The sequence below is a fragment of the Haliotis rubra genome, unplaced genomic scaffold (genome assembly GCF_003918875.1).
Source record: "Haliotis rubra isolate DU_JTF1 unplaced genomic scaffold, ASM391887v1 Scf89, whole genome shotgun sequence".
NCBI lineage: Eukaryota > Metazoa > Mollusca > Gastropoda > Lepetellida > Haliotidae > Haliotis > Haliotis rubra.
In genome coordinates, this window is record NW_025767623.1 from 674408 (window position 1) to 691883 (window position 17476).

Below are 17476 nucleotides of genomic sequence, written 5' to 3' on the forward strand. Positions count from 1 at the left end.
GACATCGTCTTTTGTTGGTTACCCAGCCACGTTGGCATTTCTGGGAATACGATGGCTGATATTGCTGCTAAGGCAGCCCTCAACAAATCTGTGACACCACTTCTTATCCCATACTCTGATTATAAAGCCAGCATTAGAACATACATCCGCGATCTAATGCAAAAGAAGTGGGACACCCAAGTAGGTATCAATAAATTGCATGCAATAAAACCCTATATCGGTTACACTTACTTGGGTTGTCAGTCCAGATTTGAAGAGGTCATCATACGACGATGTCGTATTGGCCACACAAGATATACTCATGAGTACCTATTAAAAGGTGAGGATCCTCCGTTTTGTATCCCTTGTGATGAACGAATCACGGTCAAGCATGTCTTGCTTGACTGTGTTGAGTACTCCATCACAAGGGATATCTATTTCAAATCCCGAACTATGAAGGATCTTTTTACTAATATAAGTCCTCATTTAATTATTGCTTTTTTAAAAGAATTAAATTTGTTAACCGATTTGTAAATAGCTAAATATTTTATGATTGGAAGTTTGAATTAGTAACATAGATTGTTAGTGGCTGTATCCTCGAGGGGGGTTAAAGTACTGTAAAATTATTGTCCTCCTGAGAGGATACGTAAGTCCCAAAACATTCAAAGTAAATTTCAACTTTCCGTTTTTTAATCGTAGAATATGTGTAATTTTAATGTATGGCTAGATATATCTCAATTGCTAACAGCTGAGGGGATGATGTAAATCCAGCTAGGGCCCATGCAGGAAGCAAATGTACTGTAAGTCCCCATGGTCCCTAGTATGGTGATCTACCTTCAGTTGTTGGCGATCTATACCCCATTTTTATATTGTGTTGTCCCCTATAGTTAAAATGTTTTAGATGCAATTACTAGTTTTACATATATATCTGTGATACTCTAGTTGCTTTACTGTCCTTTGGCGGCAGGTTTTTTATAATATCTATATATATATATATTCTTTTTCAATATCAAATGTTCTCGTCACGATATGGCTGAAATATTGCCGATGTGACGTTAAATCTTAACTCACTCACTCTAATAACAGTAAAGGGAGGTGGGGTAGCCTTGTGATTAAAGTGTTCGCCACACCGATGACCCGGGTTCGATTCCCCACGTATTTGTACACGTACCGGTCGGCCGTTATCAAGTAAGTGATCGATGAACCATATAGGCTGGGTCAAGGAAAACCTAAGTGGTCATAGTTTACTTTTATTTCATTGTTAAATATACATTTTGATTCAATCATATACATTTGGTCATGCTGGAAGTGTATTTAAACAGCTCCGCAACTTTCGTTTTAACATTCTGCAATCCGTTTTTAGCATTACCCACTGACCAAACCCGCCCCGGTCCGGGTTTTAGGCAGTCTCTTTTGAACATGTTCCTTGAACTGAATGTTTCCAGACTTTTTAGATGTCATGTCGGAAACGTGTCTGATATTGAGAAAAAACATCTTTTGCGGTTTGTTTGGGGCTCTCATTTTATCGGTCATTGATTGGCTGCAACCCTGTTTACAGAACATCATGGTTCATTCAGTGCATAGGCGCCCGGCTCTGATATATAAGATATAGGGTCATATAAATATATCAGAGCCGGGCGCCTATGATTCAGTGGGCCGCAGCTTGAGTCAGCTAAATATGCTGCAATCGCAAGTCGATCAAAACGCGCTATCCAAGGTTTTAAAATCGAAGCAGACTTCGAGCAGACGACACAGGTGCTTAAAGCATACGACCTAGATATCAATATACAGCTTAAATTCCTGTTCTGCGTCGGTCGCCTGCCTTCAGAACGCGCAATAGGCTCTCCCATACATTTTACGACTTTACATTCAGGCTGAAACAATAGACAGTTGTAAAGGCTGTTTTGGTCCCTGTTTTGATATTCGATAAAACTTTATCGTCGAAATGCATCACACAAAACAGCAAAATCTGTAGATCAATCCTTCTCGCTATCACGACGGCTTGACCTAACACCCCTATATATTTATAAATGGGATTATCCAGGTTAGCCAATCAGATTGTGCCGCTCTGGAGGAGTGTCCATCTTTGCTATTTTGTTCCACCACATTGGAGCGACACGTCCTTTAACTTGTAGCTTGTTGACAGTGCAAGTTTCCCGAAAGACAAGTGAGTACTGCACGCGTGTATATTGTGCTGAATCACTCTATGAAAGCATTTTACATCGATGACATAACGTGAAATGGTTTAATACATATATTTCTCAGTGGCGAGCATTGATCGTCCATTGATTTGTATACAAACTTCAACCGACTCTGATCTAGTCAACAGATATCACTTGGCTCTTGAACACGTCAATAAACAAATGATGCAATACTCCAACACTTCCGCCAGGTCAACTGAGAGTTTATGGACTTGGGTTAACACTAATATATGTTGAAATCCATTCCCCCTTTCGCCATTATATATGTTGTGAAACTGATGTGTATGCACTTGTGTCTTTCTTACTTAGAGTTAGATCATTCTTTGAATATATTGTATACGTAGTAGGGCTGCAACGAATACACTATGTGGTGAATATGATATGTATCATGAATACTGGGTAACGAATACGAATAATTATTCACGAATACAATATTGTAGTTAAGTGATTGATGTACAATACGGAACGCCCATGTTGACAGTTCTGATTTGTCACAGCAATAACCAGTGATCTCATGATACTCATATTTGGTATGTGATAGTTATAATCGACAGTATCATGTGCAGTCTTGGCAAACTAACATGACTTGCACTACTGCAATGCAAGAATATGTTCCATTCTTGCATATCTCACTTTGGAAAGGACATAAGTAAAACATGCTCCCTTAAAATGATTGTAAATATTCGTTAATATTCGGTTCTGGTGACCACGAATAACGAATTGAATTCATGAAGGGCTACGGTTCGAATCACCGAATATGCAAGTGAATAATCGTAGATCTATCTAATGTCGGTTCAAGTTTCTTCACAGTGATTTTATGAAAAAGAGAAGGGACTTTGTTCGAAGTGATTGATTTCAAACATTGTAGAAATACTTCTTTGATGGGTATTTTAGAAGTTGAGTTGATGAAGAATAATGACAACTATTATGGATATACAACTTCTGTTATTCTGTGGAGGCTCGACATACGTTCTAATGTCGTTGTCAAGCAAGTGATACATGAGTAACAAATTGAGAGAATATATACAGGAGTTGTTGTTACATTAGATATGGATGAGATGTTTATACAATAGATGAGGTTGATGTACAACGTTTGTATGCGAGATTGAGTAAATTGATAGGAAGCCAGTAGGGTGACATACAAGGACTGAATTAGAGCTTAAACAACTGATAGGAATCCAGGTGGATGTTTATACTTGCTTGACAACAACATTAGAACCGAAACGTCGCCTCCACTGAATAAAAGAAGTTGCATATCCATAATAATTGTCATTATTCTTCATTGTAGAAATACTTACTAGTATCTAGAAATCATGTAACATATTCTTGTAGCTGTTCATGGGATTTATTGTCAGTCAGACACCATAAAAACACGTAAGGCCAGACCAATTTTATTTCATGTTTTACAGATTTTTGTCCTCAGAAAACCTAAAGGCAGGAGGGAAAATAAAAACAATAAAAAATCACCAGTCCTAGTAATATTCGTTTTGAATACTAAAAGTGGTTTTTGTTTTGACAATTTATGAAGTGTATATGGGTAAAAAAACAATCCAAAAAAATTGTTGTAAGTTTACATTTTTGGGCAATAAAACATTAGGACTTTAGTTTTTTTATATTGTTACATTATTATGTTTATCATAAATTGTGTACCATGTGCCAGACTTTATCAGAGTGAAGCATTACTAGTAAATGGTACTATCATGCATTTTCTATGTTTGGGCAGAAAGCCGTCAGTATAATATGACAAATACAAATTCCATTTTATGATTAAGTACATTATACAATTATAGACTCTTGTAGAGGTCGATATCGTTTTTTATTGACCTGAGTAAACAATATCGACCGAGCTTGCGAGAAAACTCAAGTCAATATCGTGTTTTGTAGTCAATCATGTGACGGTCTTTTGACCAATCGTGGTACAGGAAAAATACTACCTATATAATAAATCAAAATATAGCACTGCATATTAAGGCTGTAACGATTCACTCGCATATTCGGTGAATCGAACCGAAGCCCTGCATGAATTCAATTCGTTATTCGTGGTCACCAGAACCGAATATTAACGAATATTTACAATCATTTTAAGGAAGCATGTTTTACTTGAACCCTTGTGTACTTTTGGAAAGTGAGATATGCAAGGATTGAATATGTACTAGCAATGCAGTAGCAATCATGTTAGTTTGCCAAGGCCACACATGGTACTGTCAACTATAACTATTACATACCAAATTTGAGTGTCATGAGATGACTGGTTATTGCTGTGACAAATCAAAACTGTCAACATGGGCGTTCATATTGTAAATCAATCACTTAACTAAAATACTGTATTCGTGAATAATTATTCGTATTCGTTACCCAATATTCATGATACATATCATATTCACCACATAGTGTATTCGTTGCATCACGCGGAAGACCCGGGTTCGAATCCCCACATGGGCACACTGTGTGAAGCCCATTTCTGGTGTCCCCCGCCGTGATGTTGCTGGAATATTGCTAAAAGCGGCGTAAAACCCAAACTCATTCAGTCAGTCAGTCAGTATTCGTTGCAACCCTACTGCATATATTCACACCAATATATTTTAGTGCTAAAATACCGCCCTGGTCCCAAGGATGCAGGCACATCACAATGAAGCAACCAGGAACACATAGATATCTGTGTTCCTGGTTGCTTCATTGTGATGTGCCTGCTTCCTATACTCATAAAAATTGACAATGGACATTGCGAAATTTATTCACATGGACGCAGAAAAAGTCTAAATACTTTTTGTAAAAATACCAGTCTAGTAACAATAAGTTATTACTGAGTTTGCTACTAGCTGGGTTATGGTATCATTTGCGATTTCATTACTGTAACAATGTGATGATCATGATACACAATACAATGACAGTATTACTAATAATATTTAAGTGTCTGTGACCCTCATTATGTAGTCCAGAACCCCCTGAAAATTAAGAGTATCAGTCCCAGGGACCCTCAAATACAGGACCCCAGGTAAATCCCTGTATCATACACACATGCATTTTGTCACAGGCATGTTTGCACACTCATACATGCTCACAGTAATATATGCTAATATATGCACAGCATCAGTACACATTTACTGGTATTCACAGAACTATGTGTGCTGGTGTGTGGTCCTGTGCTTAGAGCTCAGGTCACAATTCAGTTGAAGTTAAGCAACGTTGAGTGCAAAGAGACATGGATGGGTGACCGTGTTTGGCAGCATGACTTCTGACTTTCCTGCCCCACAGCAAAGCACCTGAGACCTTAAGCAAGTGAGTTTGTTCAAAATTGCCTCTATTCACCCAGCGGAAAATGGGTACCCCGGCAGTGTTTGCAATACTTTAATTTGCCAGTTGGCCATCAAGTCCTGCTGCCGAGTGCAGGCTGTAAAATCTACAGGCCCTGAATGAAATGTGCAGGCCCATTTTGTTAAAGTCAAGCCAATGAAAACAAAATAGACTACATTGTACACAGTTTCACACGGTTTCTACCATATCAATTAGCGAAGCCTATGGCACACAGAGAAGTTTTTATTTGTTAAAGACTGTTGTTGACATTCCTACACACAAAGCGCTGAAATACCAGGTAGTGAAACTAAGTTATCGTAACATGATGGATCATGGATTCCTGAATGTTAAAAATTAAAAAATTATGGGAAAGGTTCCAGTCTAAAAAAACCCTGACAGATAATTTACTGGAAGCCACAAGGGCCTGCAAATATTTGAAAATTCGGTCCGATACAATAACAACCGGCGCTTGGGCCTCCGGGCAAGCATGGGTTACTGAAGACCAATTCTGACCAGATCATCACGGGTCATTTGCCTCTTACGGAAAGGGTTGGCTGCTGAAGACCAGTTCTAACCCAAATCAATGCTCATGATGTCAGTGACTGGATTGTCTGGTCCAGACCTGAATATTGACAGACAGCCATCAAATAGCTGGAATATTGTTTAGTGCGGCGTTAAACAACAAACAAACAGAAAACAAACTTATTTACCAAAGTTTGAGATTAATTAAAGTAAACAATAGAGTATTTACATCCTGCTACATGACTGACTGATTGACTGAGTTTGGTTTTACGCCGCTTTTAGCAATATTCCAGCAACATCACGGCGGGGGACACCAGAAATGGGCTTCACACATTTTACCCATGTGGGGATTCGAACCCGGGTCTTCGGCATGATGAGCCAACGCTTTCACCACTAGGCTACCCCACCGGCCCCCTCTGCTACATTAGGAATAAGCTGTGTATATTTAGCTCACCAACGCTTGCTAAGTAAAACGATTGTTCCTCATGAAGTTTTACATCCCCTAACAAAGTTGCGTGATAACTGTATGTGATAATCTCATGTTTCTATACACATCTGTTGCAGCCATTTAAAGCCACAATATCACACAACACTTCTCTGAAAATAGATAATGCATTTCTCTCAATAATACTAACTATTAGCCCTCAGGGAAGCTACCATATAATTTATTCCCAAAATATTATTTATATAGAGTACAATATTAAACTATAAAGTTCAAATGAATTAATTCAACGTTGCATTAAATTGACTTTCGCACCCTCTACCAGCCTAACGTTATTTCAAGCGAACCCCATTGTAGTTATGTCCCTTGGAGCGCTCTTTACAAATATCCTACACATAAATGGTATTGGAACCAGTTAAGCAAACAATGACAACACCGCATGCGACAGTTTTAGATGTATGGAGTACTTGTTTACATTCCATATACTAGTATACGGCAAGTATTCTTCGTTTGGAAGCTGTTCACCTCAAAGTTTCAATTATCGGTTTCAGGCAAGGTGTAAGGGATAATAAGTCTTATACTGCATCAATAGTAAGCTAAGGTGAGTGCATATGAACCAAGATATATAATTTAGGCCAAAATATTGTCAAAAATGTGTGACATTGTGCCTTTAAATCCCATATTCCAGATTGTTCGTGTGCCATCATGAAGAAAGAAGCACTAGTTTAAATACATAATTGTGTTTCATACAACATTGATAATGTGATACATTTTCTCATTATTTAGAATTATTGTATAGGAATAAATGCATAATTTTTCCAAGTGGTGAATAAATATTATACTGAATGAATCATGGAAAAGTGTATTCATTATGATTAAAATCTATTTTATTAAATCATTCCAGTCTGCTCTCCTAAAAACAACAGTTGCTGATAGATGTGACACAGACTGTATAACACTGACTTGTCAACCATTATAATGTAATCATGAAAAAGTATGTTGTTATCAGATTCCATTTTGTTATTTTTCTCTCATCAAATACCAATGGTAGTTATACAGTGGGGAGTCTGGGTAGAAAGAGATCACCAGCTGACTATGCTATTTGTACAGTGGGAATCTCGTTTAGAATAGATCACAGCTACTTGTGCTGGTTTTACAGTGGGGTGTCTGGGTTAGAATAGATCACAGCTACCTGTGCTGGTTGTACAGTGGGGAGTCTGGGTTAGAATAGATCAACAGCTACGTGTGCTAGTTGTACAGTGGGGAGTCTGGGTTAGAATAGATCAACAGCTACTTGTGGTAGTTGTACAGTGGGGAGTCTGGGTTAGAATAGATCAACAGCTACTTGTGGTAGTTGTATGGTGGGGAGTCTGGGTTAGAATAGATCAACAGCTACCTGTGGTAGTTGTACAGTGGGGAGTCTGGGTTAGAATAGATCACAGCTACTTGTGTTAGTTGTACAGTGGGGAGTCTGGGTTAGAATAGATCACAGCTACCTGTGGTAGTTGTACAGTGGGGAGTCTGGGTTAGAATAGATCACCAGCTACTTGTGTTAGTTGTACAGTGGGGAGTCTGGGTTAGAATAGATCAAAGCTACCTGTGGTAGTTGTACAGTGGGGAGTCTGGGTTAGAATAGATCATCAGCTACCTGTGGGAGTCTGGGTTAGAATAGATCAACAGCTACCTGTGGTAGTTGTACAGTGGGGAGTCTTGGTTAGAATAGATCACCAGCTACCTGTGTTAGTTATACAGTGGGGAGTCTTGGTTAGAATAGATCAACAGCTACCTGTGTTAGTTATACAGTGGGAAGTCTGGGTTAGAATAGATCAACAGCTACCTGTGTTAGTTGTACAGTGGGAGTCTTGGTTAGAATAGATCACCAGCTACCTGTGTTAGTTATACAGTGGGGAGTCTTGGTTAGAATAGATCACCAGCTACCTGTGTTAGTTATACAGTGGGGAGTCTTGGTTAGAATAGATCACCAGCTACCTGTGTTAGTTATACAGTGGGGAGTCTTGGTTAGAATAGATCACCAGCTACCTGTGTTAGTTATACAGTGGGAGTCTGGGTTAGAATAGATCACCAGCTACCTGTGTTAGTTATACAGTGGGAGTCTGGGTTAGAATAGATCACCAGCTACCTGTGCTGGTTGTACAGTGGGAGTCTGGGTTAGAATAGATCACCAGCTACCTGTGTTAGTTATACAGTGGGAGTCTGGGTTAGAATAGATCACCAGCTACCTGTGTTAGTTGTACAGTGGGGAGCCTGGGTTAGAATAGATCACCAGCTACCTGTGTTAGTTATACAGTGGGGAGTCTGGGTTAGAATAGATCACCAGCTACCTGTGTTAGTTATACAGTGGGGAGTCTTGGTTAGAATAGATCACCAGCTACCTGTGTTAGTTATACAGTGGGGAGTCTGGGTTAGAATAGATCACCAGCTACCTGTGTTAGTTATACAGTGGAAGTCTGGGTAAGAATAGATCACCAGTTACCTGTGTTAGTTGTACAGTGGGGAGTCTTGGTTAGAATAGATCACAGCTAGCTGTGCTGGTTGTACAGTGGGGAGTCTGGGTAAGAATAGATCACCAGCTACCTGTGGGAGTCTGGGTTAGAATAGATCACCAGTTACCTGTGTTAGATGTACAGTGGGGAGTCTTGGTTAGAATAGATCACAGTTACCTGTGTTAGTTGTACAGTGGGAGCCTGGGTTAGAATAGATCACCAGCTACCTGTGGGAGTCTGGGTTAGAATAGATCACCAGTTACCTGTGTTAGTTGTACAGTGGGGAGTCTTGGTTAGAATAGATCACAGTTACCTGTGTTAGTTGTACAGTGGGAGCCTGGGTAAGAATAGATCACCAGTTACCTGTGGGAGTCTGGGTTAGAATAGATCACCAGCTACCTGTGTTAGTTATACAGTGGGAGTCTGGGTAAGAATAGATCACCAGTTACCTGTGTTAGTTGTACAGTGGGGAGTCTTGGTTAGAATAGATCACAGCTAGCTGTGCTGGTTGTACAGTGGGGAGTCTGGGTAAGAATAGATCACCAGCTACCTGTGGGAGTCTGGGTTAGAATAGATCACCAGTTACCTGTGTTAGTTGTACAGTGGGGAGTCTTGGTTAGAATAGATCACAGTTACCTGTGTTAGTTGTACAGTGGGAGCCTGGGTTAGAATAGATCACCAGCTACCTGTGGGAGTCTGGGTTAGAATAGATCACAGTTACCTGTGTTAGTTGTACAGTGGGAGCCTGGGTTAGAATAGATCACCAGCTACCTGTGGGAGTCTGGGTTAGAATAGATCACCAGCTACCTGTGTTAGTTATACAGTGGGAGTCTGGGTAAGAATAGATCACCAGTTACCTGTGTTAGTTGTACAGTGGGGAGTCTTGGTTAGAATAGATCACAGCTAGCTGTGCTGGTTGTACAGTGGGGAGTCTGGGTAAGAATAGATCACCAGCTACCTGTGGGAGTCTGGGTTAGAATAGATCACCAGTTACCTGTGTTAGTTGTACAGTGGGGAGTCTTGGTTAGAATAGATCACAGTTACCTGTGTTAGTTGTACAGTGGGAGCCTGGGTTAGAATAGATCACCAGCTACCTGTGGGAGTCTGGGTTAGAATAGATCACAGTTACCTGTGTTAGTTGTACAGTGGGAGCCTGGGTTAGAATAGATCACCAGCTACCTGTGGGAGTCTGGGTTAGAATAGATCACCAGTTACCTGTGTTAGTTGTACAGTGGGGAGTCTTGGTTAGAATAGATCACAGTTACCTGTGTTAGTTGTACAGTGGGAGCCTGGGTAAGAATAGATCACCAGTTACCTGTGGGAGTCTGGGTTAGAATAGATCACCAGCTACCTGTGTTAGTTGTACAGTGGGAGTCTGGGTTAGAATAGATCACCAGCTACCTGTGTTAGTTGTACAGTGGGAGTCTGGGTTAGAATAGGTCACCAGTTACCTGTGTTAGTTGTACAGTGGGGAGTCTTGGTTAGAATAGATCACAGTTACCTGTGTTAGTTGTACAGTGGGGAGTCTTGGTTAGAATAGATCACAGTTACCTGTGTTAGTTGTACAGTGGGAGCCTGGGTAAGAATAGATCACCAGTTACCTGTGGGAGTCTGGGTTAGAATAGATCACCAGCTACCTGTGTTAGTTGTACAGTGGGAGTCTGGGTTAGAATAGATCACCAGCTACCTGTGTTAGTTGTACAGTGGGAGTCTGGGTTAGAATAGGTCACCAGTTACCTGTGTTAGTTGTACAGTGGGGAGTCTGGGTTAGAATAGATCACCTGTTACCTGTGGTAGTTGTACAGTGGTGTGTCTGGGTTAGAATAGATCACCAGTTACCTGTGCTAGTTGTACAGTGGTGTGTCTGGGTTAGAATAGATCAACAGCTACCTGTGAGAGTCTGGGTTAGAATAGATCACCAGCTACCTGTGGTAGTTGTACAGTGGGGAGTCTTGGTTAGAATAGATCACCAGCTACCTGTGTTAGTTGTACAGTGGGGAGTCCAGGTTAGACTACTGATGATGCGATGATGACAGAGGATTCTGGGATTTCTTGTTCTGCTGTCAAACTCATATTTCCCAAAACCAGCATTTTGGAATTCAAGTGAGTGAGTGAGTTTAGTTTTACACCACTTGTACCAACATTCCAGCAATATCATGTGGAGGAAGGGACACCAGAAATGGGCTTCACACATTGAACCCAAATGGGGAATCGATCCCAGATCTTCGTTGTGACATGTGAACCCTTTCACCACTAGGCTACCCCGAGTACCCCCCCGCCCCGGTTCGAGGTTGAAGTGACCTTGGCTAGAGATTAGTGCGATTATCATAAAGATACTGAAAGTTAGAGCTGCATTGTAATGGAACTTGCTGTAAACTGCTTGCAAGTGATTGACTGTTTTCAAAGTGCAGTCAGGAGATTTTATGTGCTTTATGTCATGCCATATATTTTCCAAGATATGTTCCTGGGTCCCACTAACAAAGCGTTCTATAGTTTATCATAGACTTACCAATGTAGTAGGAATGCTTTGTGGATCTGGACCCTGGGCTACAAATACATCAGATCATGTGATGGGGAGTCCTTGGACCTGTCGTAACTCTATACTTTATCATAGGAGTGGAGTAGTGCTACAGATGCTTTGAGGATCAGTACCTCGGACCATAGACTAACGTTTAGTCCCTGAATACATGTCATTTTGATAGTAGCAAATAAACCCATTTAAATTGAAAAGGAGCCCCAGTGAGACCAGAGATTCAGGAACCTGAGGAAATCTAGACTTGCTTCATTTAGGGCTTCAGCATTGCAGGGTGGGCTAAGCATTGGGGAAACTAATGTGGTTCAGGGACTGTGAGACAGGTTACTTGGGCCAGAACGACTTAGTTCATGGCTACACAAACATTGATCGTCTTTGTCATCAAAATGGTTTGTCAGCTGGGTCGTGACATTTATGAATGTGAATGTAGGTCAACAACTCCTTTTCTTTACCGCAAAGGTCTTGCCAAAAGCTCAGGGTAGCAACTGTTGCCAAGTCTGGAATTATAATGCATGACAGGTATATTCAGTGCACAGAGATTTACCTGGACCTTCTCACCCAGATATTCAGCCCCAAGACATAGAGCAAAAGGTTTGAATACAGTTGTACTTGATCACAGTTAAACTAACATCTTTTCTCTGAAATGAACATTTTACAGAATAAATACAGTTCATAAAATATAATGAAAAGGAGCCTAGAGACTTTCTTCATTTTCAGAAACTGGTAATCTAGACTTGCCACATTTTCTAGACTTGCATGGGTTTTCTCGGATATATACTCATGGAACCGAATAAGGGAACACATGAAAGTGTTTCTTTATTCTTTTCCAGGTTTCTTCATAAGGTATGTATTGCACTGTGGGTGAAATTTTGGGAATAAATAAAGGAACACTTGTATTTTCATGCATTCCCATATTCGTTTCCATGAGTCAGGGTTTTACATAGCTCTTCGAAACTGGGAGTCCTGGGTACTCAGGGCATATTTTTTTGAGAGTCCATTTCCAAAATTGGGGATCCGTCAATTTGCATTAAATCAATGATAATGAATCCTTCCCATTTGATAATGATTATGTTAGGATATGTGTTACTTTCAATGTCATTAGAATAATGATTGTAAATAGAATAGTGATATTTTAATATGGGATATCATTACAAACTCAGAAAGTTCTTTCCCATGAAAAAATTATATTGCATTTACAAGGACCCCGAGGATTTTAGTTTGGGGGTACTTCACCAAATTTCTGCGTCCAATACGGAGGAATCTTGCGTCCGGTAAAACCCTGATGAGTATATTTGTTTCAGACTATATCACATTAAATGTTAATGTAAAATACAAACTCTGAGATTAGGAAAATAATTACTTCAGTGAATTATGATTATTATATGTAAAATACCTGCCACGGACATCTGGACATGTTGGTTTGTAGGGCATGTTAAGGAATGTATTACCGGCAACTGTTGTTGGCCATTTTGGCCATAATACACCATCAGACGCAACTAATGGAAGCAGGCATAAGAAGCCCTTAATGGGATCGGGTGGTGAGGCTCACTGACTTGGTTGACACATCATCGGTTCCCAAATGTGTAGATCGATGTTTGTGCTGTTGATCACTGGGATGTTTGTTCCAGACTCGATTATTTACAGACCGCCGCCATATAGCTGGAATATTGCTGAGTGCTGCGTTAAACAACAACAAACCAACCATAATACACGTAGGCAGACCATCTGAGGGTCAAATTTCAGTATTATTTTCAATTTACCTCCAGTACAAGCGAGTAACATTTTCTATGTACCCCGCTGGAAATGCCACACTCATTTGGTACTTCGTAGTAGTCATTCTTTATATCAAATAACATTGAATCATGTATGATGTACGGAAATTACCGATGTTTTGCAAATGCAAATCTATGGAAGGGAGATAACTCTAAATTTGTTTTTCTTGTCGTCTGGTACTCCATACTGCGATACCCGAGCTTCAAACAGTTCAAATTTACCATTGAGGTGTTCGGTAAGATAAATATGTTGTTCACTGGTCCCTCTGGTGACATGGGTTGATGCACCCTTGATGTTACTTTATGTTCCCCACGCCCTTCGGGCTCAGGGAACATAAACAAAGATCGAGGGTACATTAGCCCATGTCCCCCTCGAGACCAGTGAACAACTTAGTATTTAGCTGTTTGTCATTGTGTCTGCTGTTAAATTTCGTCTGTGTCTCTTTTAAATACTAATGTAATGAATAAATATGTTTTACAAAAATAATTCATCTGAGCTTTGTACTTAAACTGTGCAAAGGGCTGTAACGATGCATCAAACTATCAATGGATTGCAATTGTTTAGTCTCCAATAACAATAATTTGACAGTAGAAACCAGAGACTATCAATGTATCGATAGTATGTGTGACTATCAATAGTTTAGTAATTGACTTCCATTGATAAATACCAGCATAAAATACAGGAAGAAGTAGATTCGTTCTCTTTGATTGAGAGTTATCCGCCCCTGTTACCTCTTAACAAACATGGCGGCAAACACAGCATGCGACTCAGAGTTTGAAATTGTGAATACATGTAACAATAATTTTATGTTTTAACTGTTCACTTTATCTGGGTCTCAAGTTTCTTGTCAGTTATTAAAAGAGAATCTACTTCAACTTGGTATTTGTATATCATATAAACTATACATTCATTTGTGAAATGACTTCAAATATACAAATTCAAGGAGAAAAAAACTATCGAAATAGTATTGCAATGGTTGGTCACAATATTATGTTGCAATAGACTATCGCTATCGCAATAATTGTTTCCACCTCAACAGTCACCCCTACCATGAATGCAGACTTGGTGTCATCGCTATACAGAGGTGGGAAATCCTCCACCTCCATAATACAGAAGTGATGTATAGAATCAGAATGGAGTTCCTTACGCACTCTGCCTATTTTTGTGATGAGCAAACACTATAGTTTAGTCTATAGTTTATAGTTAAAAATTAGGTGTTGGGTACGTGCAAGGAACTTCTTTACTCCTCAGTAATTTTAGGATGTATCCTTTATGTAAACTGACTTCACCAGAGAACATCTCGGTACAATTTTGAGGGGCAGTGGGGTAGCCTAGTGGTTAAGGGATGTACTCATCACGCGAGGACCCGGTTCGAATCCCCACATGGGTACATTGTGTGAAGCCCATTTCTGGTGTCCCCACTGTGATGTTGCTGGAATATTGCTAAAAGCGCGAAAACCAAACTCCTCACTCACTCACTCACTGTACAATTTGGAGAAATTTATAAGTAGAGTGAATCACTTTCACCCAAAAAAAAAATACATACACATTTAGACTAATGCTTAGTCTCTGAATACATTTTATTTTGACAGAAAGAAAAAATTCCTTTAAATTGACAAGGAGCTCCCAGTGAGATGGGAGATTCAGAACTCGAGGATCTAGACTTGCTTCTTTCATGGCTTTAGCATTGCAGAAAGGTCTGGATGGAAGGAAAAATAGTGTGGTTCAGTGACTGTGCGACAGCACACCACTGATAAATCTTTAACACGTGTATTCCTTCAAACCACTGCATTCATTCTATAACTCACAATGAATTAGACCGCCTCTGTGGTGTAATGTGGTTAGAGCATCTGCCCGAGTAGCGGAAGGTCGCGGGTTCGATCCCTGACCGCATCATACCAAAGACGTTAAAATATGGTACTTGTTGGTCCCTGCCTGGCTCTTGGCATTAATGGGTACAACAAGGACTGGTCGGCTTCGGTGTCAGTATAATGTGTCTGAGTGGGGTATTCATGCTTCACTGCGGCCTGGTATCTCAGTGGGCTAGCACTATAAAACCAGCTTCAGTCTGGGCTAGTACAAGCAGCCTTATATACACATACACGCGTATGCACGCATGCGTCATATGAGCGAAAAATATTCTCAAGCACGACGTTAAACCCAATTCCACCACCACCACCACAATAAATTATCTCTTCCTGGTGTGACTCCTTGCATTTGGGCAGATCAGGTTCTTCAGATTGACTATAATAATACACAATGAAGATGATTTTGATCTGAGGTACTTGAACTTCTATCTCGTGTTTGTTATTTATTTATCTATACACACATGAAGTATATTTTCTATTCTTCCAGAAGCCTTCAACGATGACAGATAACGGCTTAGTAGCGAGTCCATTCCGGTGCTGGAGGCGTCCAGACTTGCCCAGCAAGTGTACCTATGGCTCTAGCAAAGATTCCCCTCACGTCCACCGCAAGTGGTGAGGCAATCTTTACATTAAGATCACATCTTTGATACACTTCTTACAATCTCCATGTTCTGTCTGCAGTCTTAACTACAGCTGCAACAAATCCATGACGGAAAATGATACATATCACGAAAATTGGGTAACGAATACGAATATGAATATAGGGTGACGATTACTTTTACAAGTCAATAGTAGATGTATTTTTCCTTTTCTATAGTAAAATCCGCTTGCAAGTAAAACACAATATTCTTGTGCCGAAGACTCGGGCTTGTTGCCCCACATGGGTACAATGTGTGAAGCCCTGGGGTCCCCAGGAGTGTTATTACTGGAACTTTGCTAAAAACAGTGGAAAACCATACTCCCTCCCTTTCTACTTAACTGTAGAAATAGAATAACATTCTGCGTGTCATGCTTGATGGTCTCTCATGTTGAGTTCATCAAATATTTAAATACACCTGACTGGAAGCTGGGTCAAGGATGCTGTATCCATGCCTATATTCATGTCATATGATCCAAAGCAGGTTACCTGAGTTACTTGTTATCTTCACCATATATAGCAATAAAAGTGCAGTCTGTTTAACAGACTGTCAAGGGTTAGAATATTGATCTTCAGTAACCTATGCTTGTCGTAAGAGCGACTAACGGGATCGGGTGGTCAGGCTCACTGACTTGGTTGACACATGTCATCGGTTCCAAATTGCACAGATCGATATTCATGCTGTTGATCACTGGATTGTTGGTCCAGACTCAATTATTTACAGATTGCCACCATATAGCTTGAATATTGCTGAGTGCGGCGTAAAACTAAACTCACTCCCTCAACAGACTGTCAAAAAGATAACAAAGAAACAGCTTTTAAAAAATGAACAAGAGCAAGGTTTTTTTTATATTTATTTCAACTTTCATAATTTTGTCTTATTCCTTTGAACATACTGGAAAATCATAGAGTAGCTGGAGATAGCTCTCTGCAACTAGTGACCTTGTCATGGTGGTTATTATACCCTGGGTGTGTATGGAGTGTTATTATACCCTGGGTGTGTATGGACTGTTATTATACCCTGGGTGTGTATGGAGTGTTATTATACCTGGGTGTGTATGGACTGTTATTATATCCTGGGTGTGTATGGAGTGTTATTATATCCTGGGTGTGTATGGACTGTTATTCCACCCTGGGTGTGTATGGAGTGTTATTATACCCTGGGTGTGTATGCTGTGTTATTATACCCTTGGTGTGTATGGAGTGTTATTATACCCTGGGTGTGTATGCTGTGTTATTATACCCTGGGTGTGTATGGAGTGTTATTATACCCTTGGTGTGTATGGACTGTTATTATACCCTGGGTGTGTATGCTGGAGTGTTATTATACCCTGGGTGTGTATGGAGAGTGTTATTATACCCTTGGTGTGTATGGAGTGTTATTCTACCCTGGGTGTGTATGGAGTGTTATTATACCCTTGGTGTGTATGGAGTTGTCATACCCTGGGTGTGTATGGAGTGTTATTATACCCTGGTGTGTATGGAGCGGTTATTCCACCCTGGGTGTGTATGGAGTGTTCTTATACCCTTGGTGTGTATGGAGAGTTATTATACCCTGGGTGTGTATGGTGTGTTATTATACCCCTGGTGTGTATGGAGTGTTATTATACCCTGGTGTGTATGGAGTGTTATTATACCCCTGGGTGTGTATGGAGTGTTATTATACCCTGGTGTGTATGGAGTGTTATTATACCCTTGGTGTGTATGGAGTGTTCTTATATCC

The 17476-nt window shown here is 40.2% G+C and overlaps 1 protein-coding gene across 1 annotated transcript in view; it reads left to right on the top strand.

Moving 5' to 3' along the window:
- The first annotated feature begins 2053 nt into the window (after positions 1–2053).
- LOC124263558 (cystathionine beta-synthase-like) overlaps positions 2054–17476 on the top strand; it is a 45634-nt gene continuing 30211 nt past the window's right edge. The window contains 2 exon segments of the mRNA XM_046698219.1: positions 2054–2146; positions 15604–15728. Of these exon segments, the coding sequence (XP_046554175.1) occupies positions 15616–15728 (113 nt within the window). The 5' untranslated portion in view covers positions 2054–2146; positions 15604–15615.